The sequence below is a fragment of the Tympanuchus pallidicinctus genome, unplaced genomic scaffold (genome assembly GCF_026119805.1).
Source record: "Tympanuchus pallidicinctus isolate F22 unplaced genomic scaffold, pur_lepc_1.0 scaffold4, whole genome shotgun sequence".
Classification (NCBI taxonomy): Eukaryota; Metazoa; Chordata; class Aves; order Galliformes; family Phasianidae; genus Tympanuchus; species Tympanuchus pallidicinctus.
The window spans coordinates 444,817-461,184 of NW_026294758.1; the positions used below are offsets into that span (position 1 = coordinate 444,817).

At 45.8% G+C, this 16,368-nt stretch overlaps 2 protein-coding genes across 2 annotated transcripts in view; both read left to right on the forward strand.

The window, feature by feature from the left end:
- SLC25A51 (solute carrier family 25 member 51) overlaps nt 1–16,368 on the forward strand; it is a 292,109-nt gene that overhangs the window by 263,240 nt on the left and 12,501 nt on the right. The gene's annotated exons all lie outside the window — the stretch shown is intronic.
- On the forward strand, nt 100–13,225 carry POLR1E (RNA polymerase I subunit E). The gene is made up of 12 exons (XM_052701468.1): nt 100–254; nt 331–434; nt 1,051–1,127; nt 3,136–3,221; nt 3,997–4,052; nt 4,440–4,584; nt 6,351–6,458; nt 6,879–6,975; nt 7,693–7,826; nt 9,255–9,336; nt 10,189–10,320; nt 12,623–13,225. Exons 1-12 carry the CDS (start codon nt 194–196, stop codon nt 12,780–12,782), a joined length of 1,242 nt encoding a protein of 413 aa, XP_052557428.1. The 5' UTR covers nt 100–193; the 3' UTR covers nt 12,783–13,225.

Consider the following 16,368-nt stretch of genomic DNA (forward strand, 5'->3'; position numbering starts at 1 on the left):
CGTCGGCCGGAAATGACGCAATCGCGCCTCGAGCTCCGGAAATAAGACACAATTACGCCTCGACCGGAAGTGACGCAATCGCACCGCGTCGGCCGGAAGTGGCGCCATCACGCCGCGGCAGCAGCCAACGAGCAGCGCGGGCACTGAGGCCGTGTGGTAAGCGAGCCGGGCGCGCTACTGCGAGTACCGCGCTATGGCCGGCGCGACGTGGTGCTACCGTGGGGACCCCGAAGAGGAGCAGCCGGCACTGCTGGGTGAGGAGGGTGCGGGGCCGGGCTGGGAGGCGAGCAGCGCCGGGGCAAGGCTCACGGCCTGTTTATCCGCCCGCAGTGACGTTCTCTAATGGGCGGCTGCAGCAGCCCGACGCCGTGCGTTTCTCCCTCTACCGGAGCAGTGATGTGGCCAATCCCCGGAAGAAGAGGCGGAGGATCCTGGTAAGGCCTGGCGGTCTGGGCGGCCTCGCGTGCCTTCTCACGGGATGTGATCGGCGCGCGGCAGCGCGTTGTTAATTCCTGCGGCTGTCCGTATGCGTGGTTCAGTGGACGAATAAATGATTTCTGAGCCAAAATCCTCAGGGGGAATATCCTACGCCCGAGTAGAGACGCAAATACTTAAAAATGTGTACGTCGGAGCCGTTTGTGCTAGCTCTGTTTTCAGCTGGCTAATCATAGCCACCACATGATACTAAAGTTTTGAATGCAATGTGGAAAACTGCTGTAAACTGATCTCCCCTGCCTGCTAATGATGGCTTTCCACAGTTCTTTGCCCTTTGGCACATTTTGATATCTGTAAGGCTTGTTTTGTAGACTTAGAGAAACTTTAAGTAACTGTGTTAAGCAACCTAAAGCATTGCAGTTAGGATCTGAAGCTGACTAATAGACTAATAGATAATGCTCTTTTCTATTGACTCTTTCACACACTGCTTCTGCTGCTTTAAGGTATGGTAGTTGTGGCAATGTCAAGCTTTATGTCACCAGAGAGAATAAAGTTTGTGCAGGGAAATATGCACTTTCAAATAATGCACTCAAGTAATTTTCCTTTGTTTTTCAGGTTTCAGAAACTGAAAGGCTTTCATATGTGGGGAATAACTTCAGCAGTGGAGCTATGAAATGTAACTCCTTATGCAGGTATGGGTAGCTGGCAACTCTGTGGCAGAAACAGGGAGGTGAAGGCAGAGGAACTGCATAAATAAAATATTTTTGAAGCCTTCTGTAAAGCTGGCTGATGAGTTCTCGTTGAGCCCATGGTGTGAATGCAGAGGATTTGGGCAGTAGACATGCACTCCTGGTAGCTGCTTACACATAAGTGGAATATAGCTCTGCTTGAGAAAAAGGTGGGAAGATGTCTGCACATAGCTGAAACCTAGAGACAGCAGCTTTATTCCTTCTTAATTGCCACGATCAACATCTTATATTCAGGAACCCAGTGGATTATTAGTCACCATTCAAGTGCAGTATGAATTAATAACTTGTCTGTGCCTCATGCTGTAATTGGAAGCCTTGGTGAAATGTCCAGGTTTAAGAAGGTGATCTGTATGGCCTTGAGGCAAATCCCATGAATTTGTGAGAATTATTTTGTATGGGAGATCTTTCTCATCCTCTGGTAGAAGAACCTCTTGAGTAGGTGGAAAATCAATGTAAAAGCATCTTACTTTGTTACGTCTAACCTGCAAAGCTGTGAAGTGCTTGTAATGTGTGTGTCAGGCTCCTGTTAGCAAATGCTGTACCCTCTGAATGTGCTCCACTTGTCCTGCACTGTTTGCTCATGGTTTATCTCTACTCTGACTACAGGGACTTCTTAAAGTGGGGTGACACAATGAAAAGTAAGCAGAATTACAGAAAGCTCTTAAGGGGAGGGACTTCCCGCCATTTAATGTCCTTGTGTTTGTTCTTTTGAGAGGGTCATGATATGGATTATTAGATATTTCTCTCCAAATTGAAAATATGTGGTGATCTGTTCAGTGAGAGTAGAACGGGCTGCAGAATCAAATCCAGAGAGAGGTGGTTAATAGCTCCATGTCTGAATGGAGATCAGTGACTCCCACAGTTCAGTAGTGAGGCCAGTAGTCTTTAATGTCTTAATCAGTGACACTGGCAGTGGAGTTGAGTGCACCCGTAGCAAGTTTGCTGATGGCACCAAACTGTGGTTTGCAGTCAACACACCAGAGGGATGGGATGCCATTCAGAGGGACCTAGACAGGCTTGAGCAGTGGTGAACATCATGACGTTCAACAAATCCAAATGCAAGATCTAGCACCGGGGTTGAGGCAACCCTCACTACCAATACAAGCTGGGGTATGAAAGGACTGAACGCAGCCCTTTTGAAAAAGAGCTGGGAGTACTGGTGGGTGGGAAGCTGGACACGAGCCAGCAATGTGCCCTCAGCCCAGAAAGCCAACTGCATCCATTTAGAGCTGCATCAAAAGATATGTGGCCAGCAGGGTGAGGGAGGTGATCCTGCCCCTCTACTCTGTGCTGGTGAGAGCTCACCAGGAGAGTTGTGTGCAAATGTGGAGTCCTCAGTACAGGAGAGACATGGAGCTGTTGGAACACATCCAGAAGAGGGATACAAAAAGGATCTGAGGGATAGAGCAGCTCTCCTATGAGGACAGGCTGAGAGCTGAGTCTGTACAGCCTGGAGAAGAGACAGATCTGATGTGACCTGGTAGCAGCCTTTCAATATCTAAAGCAGAGCTACAGGAAAGAAGGGGACAGAGTCTTCAGCAGGGTCTGTGGTGACAGAAAAAGGGGAAATGGCTGCAAGCTTAAAGAGGGCAGATTTAAGGTGGATATAAAGAAAAAATCTTCTACAGTGAGGGTGGTGAGGCAGTGGAAGAGGTTGCCCAGAGATGTGGTTGATGCCCCGTCCCTGGAGACCTTCAGAACAAAGCTGAGTCAGGCCCTGGGCAGCACAATGGAGCTGCCTTTAAAGGTCCCTTCCATTTTGTAGGGATTCTGTGAATCTGTTCTATGATTCTGTGGTGAGGAGCAGCGCAAACTGTTTGGGTTTGCTCCTCTGAAGTGTGAAATGAGAAGGATTTGACTTGATTGAAATTAATCTGTTTTGGAGATGGCAAATTCATTTTTCTCAGCTCTGAGTCTGTCACTGGTAATCATTTGCACCTTTTCTCCCCAGGTATTTTCTTGGCGTTTTAAACAAGGATTCTGGGCAAATGGAAGTCTTTAATGCTGAAATATTCAACATGCAACCCTTACTGTCAGGTAGGACAATTCTGTATTTAACCCTGGCATCAAGGTCACAGCATCCTGGAAATATGTATGCATTCATCAACTAACTAATTGGCTACTGACAGCATTGCCCTCTGTTTCCTCCTACTCTTATTTCCTCATTTCTGCTGTACTGTCTTAGAATGAGGGAAGGAGGATGCTTCACTCTCTCTGCACCTGGGGAACAGCACGGCATGAAAGAAGAGGGAAGGAAGGGAGCAAGATCATAGCTGAAATTCTGGGAAGGGGTTAAGCAGAGAGCTCTGGGGTGGGAGGGTGGGAATACCAGGTTTAGAAAAAAAGTTGTCACTGCTTAGAATAATTGCAGCCTTCTCCTGCTGAGGGAAGCTTGGAAATAATGAAGTCATCAGACTTGAGTCATTTGATGGAGGGGAAAAAAAAAAACAAAGAGAAGCTTTTCACCAGCAGAACTGCTTTTTATTACAGAATCTAGTTGAAATAACCCTAAGAATATGATCTTTAAGAAACTGCTTTCTTTTATGGGCAATAGGAGTTTAGTATTGCTGCAGTCTGTGTATTACACTTTTAGATTTTGTAGCAAAAATTGTCCTGCTTTTCCCTTTTTTTTTTTTGTCAGGTACACAATCTTTTGTATTCAATGTATTGTTTTATTAACAAAATCCTGTAGAGAAGATCCTGAAGTGGAGTACCTAGTCCTTCTGTAATGTTCTAGAGCTGAAGGGGTACCAAATACATGCACTTTCCTGCCTGCTGCAAGCCAAGCATACTAATTTTTATTCTTTTGTAGATAATGCAATTCCTGATGACACAAGGGATTATCAGAATAAATCCTACAGGGAAAAGGTAAGGTTGAAACCCAGTACCACACTCTGCTGTAGTTATCCAGCGGGCAGCGGTAGATACTTGTCTGAGGCTGAGATGTTTGGTTGCTGCAGGACAAACTTTGCAGGGTTGGCGCTTCTTGTGTGTGTGGAAAGTTTCTGAGGCAGCATGTTGTTAGTGTCTAGCTTAGCAGTGTTTTCCTGACTACATTAGCCTTGTCCACAGTGCCAGGCAAAACGCGCCCTCGTGCATTTTTTGTAGTATGCTTGGGTTGTACCCAGTGATGTGTTTGAGATTACTGTAAAAGTGTAAATGTGGGACAAGCAGTGGCTATCTGGGTGTTCTTCCTTCACACAAAGTGTCTGAAGTTCAGCAATGTGTTGTCATTTGCTTCTCTGTTATGCACAGGTGGATTTGTGCATTGAAGCCTTTGGTACCAGCAAGCAGAAGCGAGCTCTGAACTCTCGGCGAATGAATGCAGTGGGCAATGATATTCTGAATACAGCTGTGACAAAAGCAGCAGCGGATGTGATAGATGCAAAGGGGGTAACAGGTAACAGAATGTTGTCTAAGATGTTGATGAAGGCAATCACAATTACCTTCTTCCTGTCCATTCCTTGCCAAATATGGCAGGAATAAGAAAGGTGTTTTCCTTGACTAAGAAGGTAGGTGGTCGGTTTAACTGCTGAGATGGGCACGTGTTGAAGAGCTTGCCAATTTTTATTGGAAAAGGAGCTGCTTTTTTATCTGTCTGGGCTTAGTGCGGGCGTTGCACGGGTGAGGGAAAGCTCCTGTGTTATCAGTGTCCATCGCTGCCTGTTTTTGTTGGTGTTCTAGAGATCCATGGACTACCAACATTAGATAGTAGATCCATTGCTGTACCAACGTAAAATTCACCTGGCTTGAGAAGGGTCACTAATTAACTGTTTGTTCATTAACAAAAGGTTCAAAGGTTCAAAAAGGTTCACAGTGTATGGAAAATGGTCTAAATAGTATCTTTCGACTTAAGCAGTATCACAGCATTTTGAGTTTGGTTAGTCCAGTAAAGAGAAGGCCAAAGGGAGGCTTGCAACAGTCCACAGCTACCTGAAAGGGCAGTCAGAGCCTAACCTCTCCCAGCACTGTAAGGCTTTACAGAAAGTGTTAGCAGCAGAAGTTGCAGTGATCTCCAGGCTGTGGGAGAGAGAGACTTGTTGCCTTGAAGCGTAGTGCAGTTCTGTGACAGGTAACAGGGAAGTGTATGGTCACTGTTCTTTAGGTGACCTCCAGAGCCTGTACAAAGCCAGAGCTCCTCTGACGTAGTGCTGAAGGCAGTCCTAGTCCAAACAGTTAGCTGGACTTGAGACTTTAGAGCTCCCTTCTTGCAGTGCTTGTGGGATTCTAACCTGCGTTAGCTATGAATGGGAGAGACATCTGCTGACTATCATCTCTCATCAGCTTTAGAACTCTTATTTAGAACTTATTGTGCTCCATACTCCATGTTTGCTGTGCTTGACGAATTTCTCTGGGCCAAATGGATGTCCATTGGGACACAGGGTGTCAAAACAGTGTTTTTACACACTGTAGAAACAAGAGGTGCTGTTGTACCAATCAGTTCATATGGGAGCACTTCTTGCCTTGAATTTTTTTCTAGTCTAGGGCATTTCTGAATCTTAAGTAGTAGAAAGTTCACAGAAGTGATTCAAGAAGCACTTGGAACACTCTCTGAGCAATACAGTATGAGATTTATGTGGTCCTGTACGGAGACAGGAGTCTAGTTGGAGTTGATGGTCCTTGTGGGTCCCTTCCAACTCAAGATCACAAAATCAGTTAAGTTTGGAATAGATCTCTTAAGATCATCTGGCCCAGCCATCAACCCATCACCACCACGCCTGCTAAACCATGTCCCTCGGTGCCACAGTTACCCATTTATTGAAAACCCCCAGGGATGGTGACTCTACCACCTCCCCAGGCAGCCTGTTCCAATGCTTGAGCACTTGGGGAGAAGAAATTTTTCCTGATATCCAACCTAAACCTCCCTGGTGCAACTTGAGACCATTACCGCTCATTCTGTTGCTGAATACTTGTGAAAAGAGTCCAAGTTCACTGCAACCTCCTCTTGGGTATTTGTAGAAAGCAGTAAGATCTTCCCTCAGCCTCCTCTTCTCCAAACTAAACAGTTCCAGTTACCTGTTCTGGAGAGGGGCTATCAATTAGCATTGATCCAAAGTCCCCATTGAGTTGGCTTGTATTTACAAGAAGTCATGGACTTTGATTGTATTCTTTATGGCTTTGTCTGCGTGGTCCAAATGTTGTCTTCTTTTCTTCTTCACTCCAAAGCTTTGATCCAGGATGTGGCCCAAGATGATGACCAGAACATGTCCATTTTCCTACCACCATGTCATGAAGATGCTGACAAACCAGAAAATGTTTACAAGTTTGAGGACAGTATCTTTTTCTGAGGCAGTGTGGTCTCCATTGCCTGTAAACTTCCTTGTTGGTAATCTGGCATGTGGGAGAAAGTACTGCTAGGCATGTGACAGCAGAGCTGAGCCTTCAGTTCTGTATTCTTCTTCCTTCCTATAAAGAGGGGGATGCTATGCCTGCCTGCTGGGAGCCATTCAGCTAAGCATAGCAGTGAGGCTAAAAGTATGAGAAATTCTTTGTGTTTGAGCCACTATACTTCAGAGACATTCAGTTTTGCTTGCAAGTTCTGTTGTCACATCCTGCTGATTTATAATTTTCTTCCCCACTTCCCTGCCCCACACCTCCTATAGCAAGAGCTGACAGACTATATCTCACTATGAGCTATTCAGAACCAGTAAAAGAAAGAAGGTCCTTGTGTTTTTTTCTTTAAAGTCCATCCAGTTCTGTCCCTAGCAGAATATGAAGCATTGCAGAATCCAGCAGCAGCTTTTGTTAACATCACTCCAGAAGAAATCACCAAGAAAACAGAAGAGAAAAGGTAATACTTACACAAGCAGCTTTTTAATAGCTAAAATAGCTGGCGTTGTGAAAATGTGGTTCTTCTTACAGGCAGGATGGCAGCTGTTAGCAGCTTTAACAGCTCCACAGTATGGATAGTTACAGTCTCCAGTCCAAAGGGAAGACATTAGGTCCAGCCATCTCTCTGTGCTTACCTTTGGAAGCGTGGAGGTGTAACGTTATGGGAGAAAAGGTGCTGTGCACAACAGTGCAGTTGTCCTTTTAGGAACTGATTATAGGGAAAGATAGGGAGTAAATCCAAAGTGTGGGATGAAGGCAGATGCCTTGCTATGGGGCCACAGATCTGTGCTAAGAATGACATGCCTGTGGCTGAGCACCACATACTGTCATAACTGGAATTTGGTGTGGCTTTGCAAATGGACATGGACTTGTGTTAAGTCCTGGTGCTGAAGTAAGCAGGTAAAGCACAAGCAACAGCTCACTTCCACTGCTTCCCTTCTGTGCCTAGGCAGAAACTTGTGGTTTCTGCAGTGCAGGGATCTGTGTAGTGCCACAAGCAGGAATGTGCTGACTGGTGGACAAAGAAAATGTGCACACAGCATTAGTATTAGTGTCCAGGGAACTATTCTAACCTGAAAGAGCTGTGCATTGAATTTAAGGGTGTGCTGTGTACGGTTCTAATAAGTAGCTAGTCCCTGATTGTTTGGTCCTCATGCTTCCTCTCTTTCCTCTTCAGCCATTGCTCCTTTGTCTTAGAGGAGCTGAAGTTCCTGCCTGCTGATGAGAAGAGCAGGGATCGCAAAGCTCGATGCCTGTGGTTTCTGGACATCCTTATTAAGTTCAGCTTTCTGAAAATCATCAAGAAGAAGCGTAAGAGAATTTTCAGCTGTTCCCCTTTACAGCTGCTTGCTGGGATGTGGTTTGTAGTTACTATCATAACAAATACTGAAGCTACCTGGAGTTACCCGTTTGATAAATGGCTACCTGCAGCAGTTACAGTTCAGTTTGTTTCATGACGGCCAATGGCATCCTGGCCTGCAATAGAAATGGTGTGGCCAGCAGGAGCAGGGAGGTGATCGTCCCCCAGCTGATCACCAGTACTCAGCACTGGTGAGGCTGCACTTTTGGGCCCCTCACTACGAAAAAGACACTGAGGCTCTGCAGCGTGTCCAGAGAAGGGCTGGTGAGGGATCTGGAGCACAAATCTGATGAGGAGCAGCTGAGGGCACTGGGATTGTTCAGTGTGGAAAAGAGGAGGCTCAGGGCAAACCTCACTGCACTGTACAACTTCTGAAGGGAGGTTGCGATGAGGAGGGGTTTGGCCTCTGCTCCCAGGCAACAAACAGGACCCGAAGAAGTGGCCGCAAGTTGTGCCAGAGGAGGTTGAGGTTGGACATAAGGAAGAACTTTTTCTCTCAGTGGTCAGGCACTGCAATGGCTGCCCAGGAGGTGGAGTCGCCGTCCCTGGCAGCGTTCAGGAGGCGCCTGGATGAGGAGCTGCGAGATCTGGTTCAGTGCTTGTGGCGGCAGTGGCGATGGGAGGGCGGTTGGACTGGATGCTCTTGCAGCCCCTTTCCAACCTTGCCATTCTATGATGAGGGTCAGTATTTCCTTATCACTGTGAAGTTTTAGATCTGCATCTGCTGGGAGATACAAGTGTCATTCTTTTCAGTCCCTTTCTGACTGTCACACATCAGGGTCCTGCTGGGAGATCCTATCTGTAGGAGATAAAATAGCTTAGATCCGAATTTGAGATTTTTTTTTTTGCTTGTTGATAGTTCATGGTTTCTGTACCTAAAAACACATTTTGTATTGTCAAACTTTACTCCTGAGCCAGGAGGCAGGAAGCTATCAGCATTCTCCCTCATCTAGCCTCCATTTTTTAGCTGCAAGAGACATACGTACACAGTGCAATCTTTAGGTGTTTTTGTGTTCTCAAGAATGGGGATTCGTGTCAGACTTTGCTTAATACCTCAGTGTGTGAATGACAGTCTTCAAAATGTTTCTTATGAATTGGCAGGAACTGCTTTTCTCAAAAGCACCACACAAATGTTTTGGTTGAAGTTTTCAGGACTTGCTGTATTTCACAGACTTTGTGCTCCTGTTTCTTACAAAAATTCCAATGTTATCATTTTCAGTGACAGGGAAGATGGGTGAGGAAGGTAAGTCGGTCTGTAAACATCTTTCTGCATGGGTGGAGATGCAGGAGTCATCCAACAGGAATTAGTCCAGAAGGCTTGAAATGGATGTGAAAATAACTAGTCTTGGTGCTCACTGTGAAACCCCTTTCTATCCTAGATCCGATGGGTCCTGAATGCCCTCACATCATTAGCAGGAAACTCATGAAGAACTTCACTTCACTCACCTACAACAATGGCAGGTAAGGAGCTGTGATTGCTTTGATGTTATTGATGTTCACATGGTGTGGAATACAGCTTGAAGGGCCACAGAGTCATTATCAAATAACACTGCACCAAAGTGGAAACAGCAGAAGCTTCTCTTGAGTAGCAGACCAGGGCAGGTAGAATAATCTGTTCATCCATGAATAATGCAGGTCTAAAATGTAACTGGGAGAGGCAGAATCATGTGTCCATAAACAAGCCTGTGCCTGTGAATTTAGCCAGCATCACCAGGCTGACTTTATCAGCAAGAGTGAGAAGAATTACAGCTGTTGCTTCAATGCATTTCCTTAAGAATCCAACAGCCTCTGCACAAAACAAGCCTAACTGCCATGGTTCAGCCATCATACAGCTGCTATTTGCTGTGAACTGGACGTTAAGAAGAAAGTTTGAGACCAAATGGGCCAGAGGGAGCATTTGTCCTTAAAGACTCAGAGCAGAGGTGAACAGTCAAAATAAATGCTTTCAGAACTGCTTTGTGTGCTGTGTATTTCAGGTGCCATTAATGGTTGCAGCGAGTACCCTCAGCTCAGCTTCACATTGCTGTCCTCTTGCCAGTGTGCCTGGGAGGCAGAAGTGTCAGTAGATAGTGATTTAATCAGGTCTGTAAGCCAGTAAACATTTCCACTTTTGAACAGAAACAGGCAGTTGGTGAGGAAGACCTTGAAGGCCCCTGTGATCAGAGATGTGTGTTGCTTAAAGCTCTTTTCTCATGCCTAGGAAATGCTTGTCATAGCTAACTGGGGCTCCATTTCTGCCTGCACCTCATAAATGGTTGTTTTTTGGGTTTGTTAACTCTCTGCATTTCATCTGTTCTCACTCTTGCTGTTTAGTGTTCAGAATTTAATCTCTGCATCACTGAAGACTAAAATTGCAGCATATGTCATTGCATTGGCTCTGCACATTAAAAACTTCCAAATAGACCTCACTGTCCTGCAGAATGACTTGAAGCTCCATGAAAGCAGGTGAGTCATATTTGCTCACACCTGTTAAGATGGCTGTGGTCCTCGTGCAAGCAATCTGTGGGAAGAGAGCTCTGGAGCCTCTTCTGTGCCCAAATAGTGCAGTGATACCTGCTGTGAGATTTCTAAATTGCAGTTGGACTCTGTGTTGAAGTTTTAAATTCGAGCTCTGCTACTTGTAATGGGGTGGTTAAACAACTCAGAGCTTTGAAAGGGTGCTTTTCACAAAGCTGGTCAGGTGCACTGTAAGGCTTTTCATCTATTTGAAAGTGGGTAAACTTGAGGCAGGCAGCATCAAAATGGCAGAAAACCTCTCCAGGTGCTACCCAGTGCTGTTTCTTGTCTGCCAAATCACGTTGTTCCTTACTGAGCAGTCCCCTGTGTCCCTTCTTTCTGCAGAGATCCTGTGTCAGCTAGTTACCAGTTTGGATGCAAGTACAGATTTGTATCCAACTGTAGCCGGAAAGCTAGGATCGGATTTTCTGTCTCCCAGGCAGATAGCAGGCATGTAGTTGCTGCTCCTGCCCTGGTGTGGGACTTTGCAGTGTAATTTCATGAGGCTCTGCTCACATCATCTCTTCCGTTTGTCAGAGTGTGTCTGGATGTCGCAGCGCTCTGGCTGCTCCTCCCAATGCCAGCTCAGTGAAGGTGAACGGGTAGAGAACAACTTGCAGTGTAAGCATCCAGGCAAACAATGCTTGTCATGTTCAATTTTGGGGAAGTTTCCCCCTAGGCTTAACTTTTCTGTGGAGAAATAACGTTTCTCCTGCCAAGTGGTGTCTCTGTGCTGCTAGCTGCAAGACGTGCGTAAGCCTGCAGGTGTCAGGCAGAGCCTGACAGCTCTCTGGCACTGAGAGCTCTTCCACTGCAGTTGGCACTATGACATCTCTCTGGCTCCTGCAGAATAAATCAGGAATTGATCAGAACTAATCAGCCAGCCTGCTGAGCTTGCTGGGAAATCTCCCAGCAGACAATAGCTCATCAGGCAGCTTGTTATTTCTGTTTGGGAGTGGGTCGGGTGGCCCTGTTGGAAGCTGCTCAGCTGTGTATGATAGGGTCCCAGCCTTTCCTGTTCTGCAAGTTGTGGTGACTCTAAATTAGAACTTGCTGCCTAGCTCCACTGCGTTTATCTTGCCCACTGGGGTTGTTTAGAGGTGATGCAGCTGGGAAGGAACGGAAAGGACAAAGCCCCTTCAGTACCACTGTGAAAAACATTCTAGAAGCTGGGGCTTCTCCTAGGAGGATTTAATGTCGAGATTCTGGGATAACTGGAAGTTATCAGAGCTGTTAGCTGCCTCTTGTTTTTTTAAGCTCTATAGTCAAACCTGTTGCAAAGATTTCTGGGTTTTGCCTCCAGTTCTGTTCTTTGTTGCCTAATAGTGGCTTTAACAGTGTAATCTGGTGTTGGTTTTCTGTACTTTTTAAAATTTTATTGCTTTGCAAGTAAGCTTTTCAATAAAAGACATTTTCTGCAGTTAACACCAAAGTTTTTTGCTTTTAAATGCTGTACTGGAGCTGGGAGCATAGACTGTAGCATGGTGGTAAGCAAAACAGTGAGGGAAGCAGCAACCTGTTGGAAAAAATGAAGATGAGGCATCTGGCCAAAAACCATTTGATTTAGCCTTGGAATGATCATAGGGTTAGAGTGGGAGGTTTGTTTGAATAGCACCAGATATCTTTTGCCATCTGAATCTGTTTGTCTTTCAAAGATGTGGAGTCAGCTGAGAGGATTCTGAGATGTGTCCTCATGGTCCCAGATTTTCATGTCCTTGCTGCATTTGCTTAGACATGCTTTGTTCTGTGTTTGACAAGTCTCCAGGTATATTCTGGCCTGTGACATCTTGACCAAGCCCTACTTAGTACAGATCTCAACCAAGACCTTCCGTTCACATCTAGGACTGCTGTATTTCAGCAGTTAAGAGAAGATGCTTCCTTTGTTCTAGGTTCTCTCCATCCTGTCACTCATAGTATAAGATTCTATTGGGAAACTAGTACAGGCTGCTTGCTTTTATTTTTTTCTTCCAAGCCTGCTGTACACTGAGCAAGGCACCATGGGTTTATAATACTCTCCGAGGTGCTTGTGTCCAGTTTGGTGTTTTAGCCTCTACAGCAAGGCTCTGCCTTGTAGTCTTTAAATACTTCCAACTTATGTTGTTGTGGTTGCGTTGAGATGCAAGCACACATCCTGCTTGCTTCTGCCTCTTAGCTTTTCTCTCGAGGTGAAAAAGCTGTCTCTCTTTTTGCAGTGTCTTCCTCAGAGGACCTCTCTGCCCCAGTAAAACAGTGTTTTTCTGTTGTTTTCCAGGATGATGGACATTGCAAGGGCCATGCGGTTGAAGGTCTCCAAGGCAAAGGGGATGCCAGGACTTGAGAATGATCAAAATCACAAGCTTGGCACCCTCTCTCTCCCTTTGCCTGTGCAGAAAGCCTCGGGAAGCCAGAGGAAACGCAGAAAGATTAACTAAAAAGCAGGGGTGAAACAGTTTCATTCTCAACAGTTATTCTGCAGATGCAGCATCACGGGGATGCTTCTTCTCTGTTGGATTTGGCTTTCCAGCATTACAGCACAGCCCCGTTGAAGTCTCTCAGCTGATGGGAACAGACGTTTCACAGAACCACCAAGGTTGGAAAAGACCTGCAAGATCACCCAGTCCACCCATCACCAACAGTTCTCACTAAACCTCGTCCCTCAACCCAAAAACTGCCCTTCCCAGCAGCCTGGCCCCAGGACGTGGGGGGGTGCAGTGCAGCACAGACAAATGATATGGCACTGTGCTTAATTTGCTAGGAAATTGTGTCAGTTTTCAGAGATGACGATTTCAAAAGTCATTATATGCAGAAACATGCTGCCACATTCCATGCATATCAGGAGATGCTTTGTAAAAATAAAATGGTGGAACTGGAAAAAGTCACCTCTACATTTTTTTTAATTTTTTTTTAATTAAACTGGACTGTGAAAGCTAGCTACCTGACAGGAAGCCCGATCACAGAAAAATTCAAAATCATTTCCTGACATTGAATTTGTTAAGCAATGGAAAGCGTGGTAGATATAATGTGTCCTGATTGAAAAACAAGAAGATTTTTTTAAAAATAATTTTATGTCACTAGTCTGTTGCTGGTTGAACTGAGGCAAGAGGAAAAATGTATATTCAAGAAAAAAAAAAAAGCAATTGGAGAGTAAAGATGCTAATTTCAAATATTAAGTTTTGACAGTAGGTGAAAGTCCTGATGCTACATTTATAACTGCTGGTCGTTTTCATTGGAGATGTTGATAACAAATACAATGTCACTGAAGAACTGGCTTCTTTGGTGCCACGGAGAGGCACAGCTATGTCTCTGATTTGTAAGAAGCAGTAAAAAAAATACACAAGAGTGATTTTCTTTAACTCTTGTCAGCACGTGTGGTATAGCTGTGGATGGTGAGCCAGCAACGGTCTGTGCAAAGGGGGATGTATAACATCCATAGGAGATGACGTAGCTACCACTGGTAACTCCAGTTTTACAAAATATCATTGCATCAGGCGTCAAGAAAATGGTTAATGTCATGCAATCATCATCAAAGCTAGAACTTGGTGAAGTCCAACCATCGCCAGTTCTAGGGGTCATTAAAAGTGTGGATGCTGCTGCAGGTCGTCGTCAGCTTCCCTGAAGGAAAGTAGCAAAGTCAGGGTTAAATGCTAAAAAATCTTTATGATTTGCCAAGTGAAATCGAGTCCTTTAGGGAACTGGAAGGAAAACTTGTGCCAGAACTTGAAGGTTAAACATGGCTGACAGATTTGGCATTTTTGTTGACTGCTCGTTTAAGTGAGCTAAACATGCTTCCCCGAGGTGAGATACCTTATCTGTGCTGTGATTCAGACAACAACAGCACTTGAAATGGGGCTTAAATTAGGGCAAGCTCCAGTTATGGTAACATCATTTCATGCAGTTTGGTATGCTGGCTAGCCACAGCCTTGTGAGCAGTTGTGATAAATTTGAGAACAGATTCCAAGGTTTCCAAACAAATCATTGTTTTTTCGTATGTTTGGGACTTCATTTTCAGTTGAGATAAATGCATTATGTGCAGATTTTCAGGTGGAATGCATAGAGTTGTAATCATACATTCAACCCAAAGAAAAATTGGGTCATGTCTCTCTACAAGACTTTTGTAAGCCCTCTCTTACCAGGGAGAAATACCCCTCGCTTCACAGGCACACGTTATTCGTGTCATCACTTTTTGGCAGTGTCAGCTGAAAGTGAATGGCAGAGGTAATGGCAGAGTGTCTGCAGAGGTAAAGCTCCTTCTGGGGGGCAGCAGCAAAGCATGGATGCACAGGCACACCTGTCACTGTGTCACCTCTGCGTTAGAGGCTCTGCCAGGAAGGTCAGAACTGTTTCTATTCCTGAAAGCCACGGTGGTTCTGTCATGCTAGGATTTCTGAATGGGATCTTAAGGATCCACCAGCACCCAAACCTGCTCTGTGCAGCTCAGGCAGAACTGAATATCAGAGCTATCTCTCTTTACTTATATTTATTTTTAACAGTTGATTTCTATTTGCCTGTTTACTTTTGGAGGGAAACAACTCTGTTTCTGCTCTGGCATCTGTACAAACTGTGCACAGGTAGGCATCATTTCTGGTGACAGTTTTCTTATTGTCTCCTACCAGAGGGAACCATGTTTTCCAGGGACAGGCTGCTGGGATTGCAGTGAATGAGAATGGGAGAGAGCAAATGACAGATAAATGAAAGGGGCTTTGTTATGCCAGCTCATTTCTCCCAAGTGTTCTGTTGATTTGATTGCCGAATTTATTTTGTTGTGTTTCTTGAGTGATGCCAGGTATAACAGTCTCCCAGTTTGCATTTCCTAGTTGTCCTTTCTGCTGCTGATGAAGGCAAAATAACTTTCATGGAATCACCACAAGGTTGGGTTGGAAGGGATCTTGCAGCCACATGAAACGCAGTTTCTCCATCCCATGCTGTCTACTTAACAAGATAATACTCTTAATGAGGGTGTTTTTTTTCTGCTGCTGAGAGTGGTTTTCCACTTTGCCTTACACTCATGACAGAGGGAGGCAGTGATTACCTGGAACTGCTAATGGCTTTGAGCTTAACCTGTGTGGACGTGGAAGAGGCGTTTGCAAGTGAGCCCGATGATGGCAATGAGATACTTTTGTAAAAGCACAGAAGAGGCATGGAGAAATATGTAACAAGAGCCACTGGAAAAGCAGAAGGGGCTCATGACCCCGTGGCCACCAGTTTGGACAAGCTGCATGCCCACACAGTGTCCTGTCCTCTGCGGTGAGCAGCTGCATCTGCACATGCAGGGAAATGTAAGGAGATGGGGCACACGGTGCTGCCTGCTGCAGCATGGCCTCTCTGCTCCACCTCTTATCCAACCTCCTGCTTACAGCTACACCTGATGGACTCTGCACCCCCTTAGAATGAAACTACTTCCTACTTCATGCTGTCCTACGTGCTTGGATTTCACAGTGTCCCGCAGCAAGAAGGCTGTGCACTGAGCAGACTCAGCAGGTGGTGGATCACCTGCAGCAGCCCTGTGGTGCCTGTACTTCAGTGGGCAGCAGCATGGGGCGTAGGTTTGTGCCCCCACAGAAACATGCTGGAGCTGCACCGCGTTGGATAGAGAAGCTGCAAAGCAAGCAGGCAGGCAGCAGTGGTGCTAACGCTCAACAGGGTGGAAGGAGCACGGGCAGTGCCAGGCTGGGAAAGGCAACCAGGGAGCATGCGTCAGGCCCCATGCTGCAGCAGAATCACCGTGTGCTGTCCCCAGGGTTCCTGGGCAAATGGCAGGAGTCACTATAGATAAGAAGGAATGAAGCCCAGGAGACCTTACCCCACCATCAGGTCCCTAGCTGGTGGCTAAGTCAGACTCCTAGAAATGTGAGACAGGAGTCTGCCACACAAATCCCACCTCTGCAGGAGCAGTGCCATCCTGGTGCTGCCATCTCACCAGGCCAGGCAGGCAGGTGGTGTGTCACGCTGCAGAGCAGCACTGTGCTCATCCCTCCCTCTGGTCCATCCTAGGATACAGCAGTGAGTTGTGCCATTCCT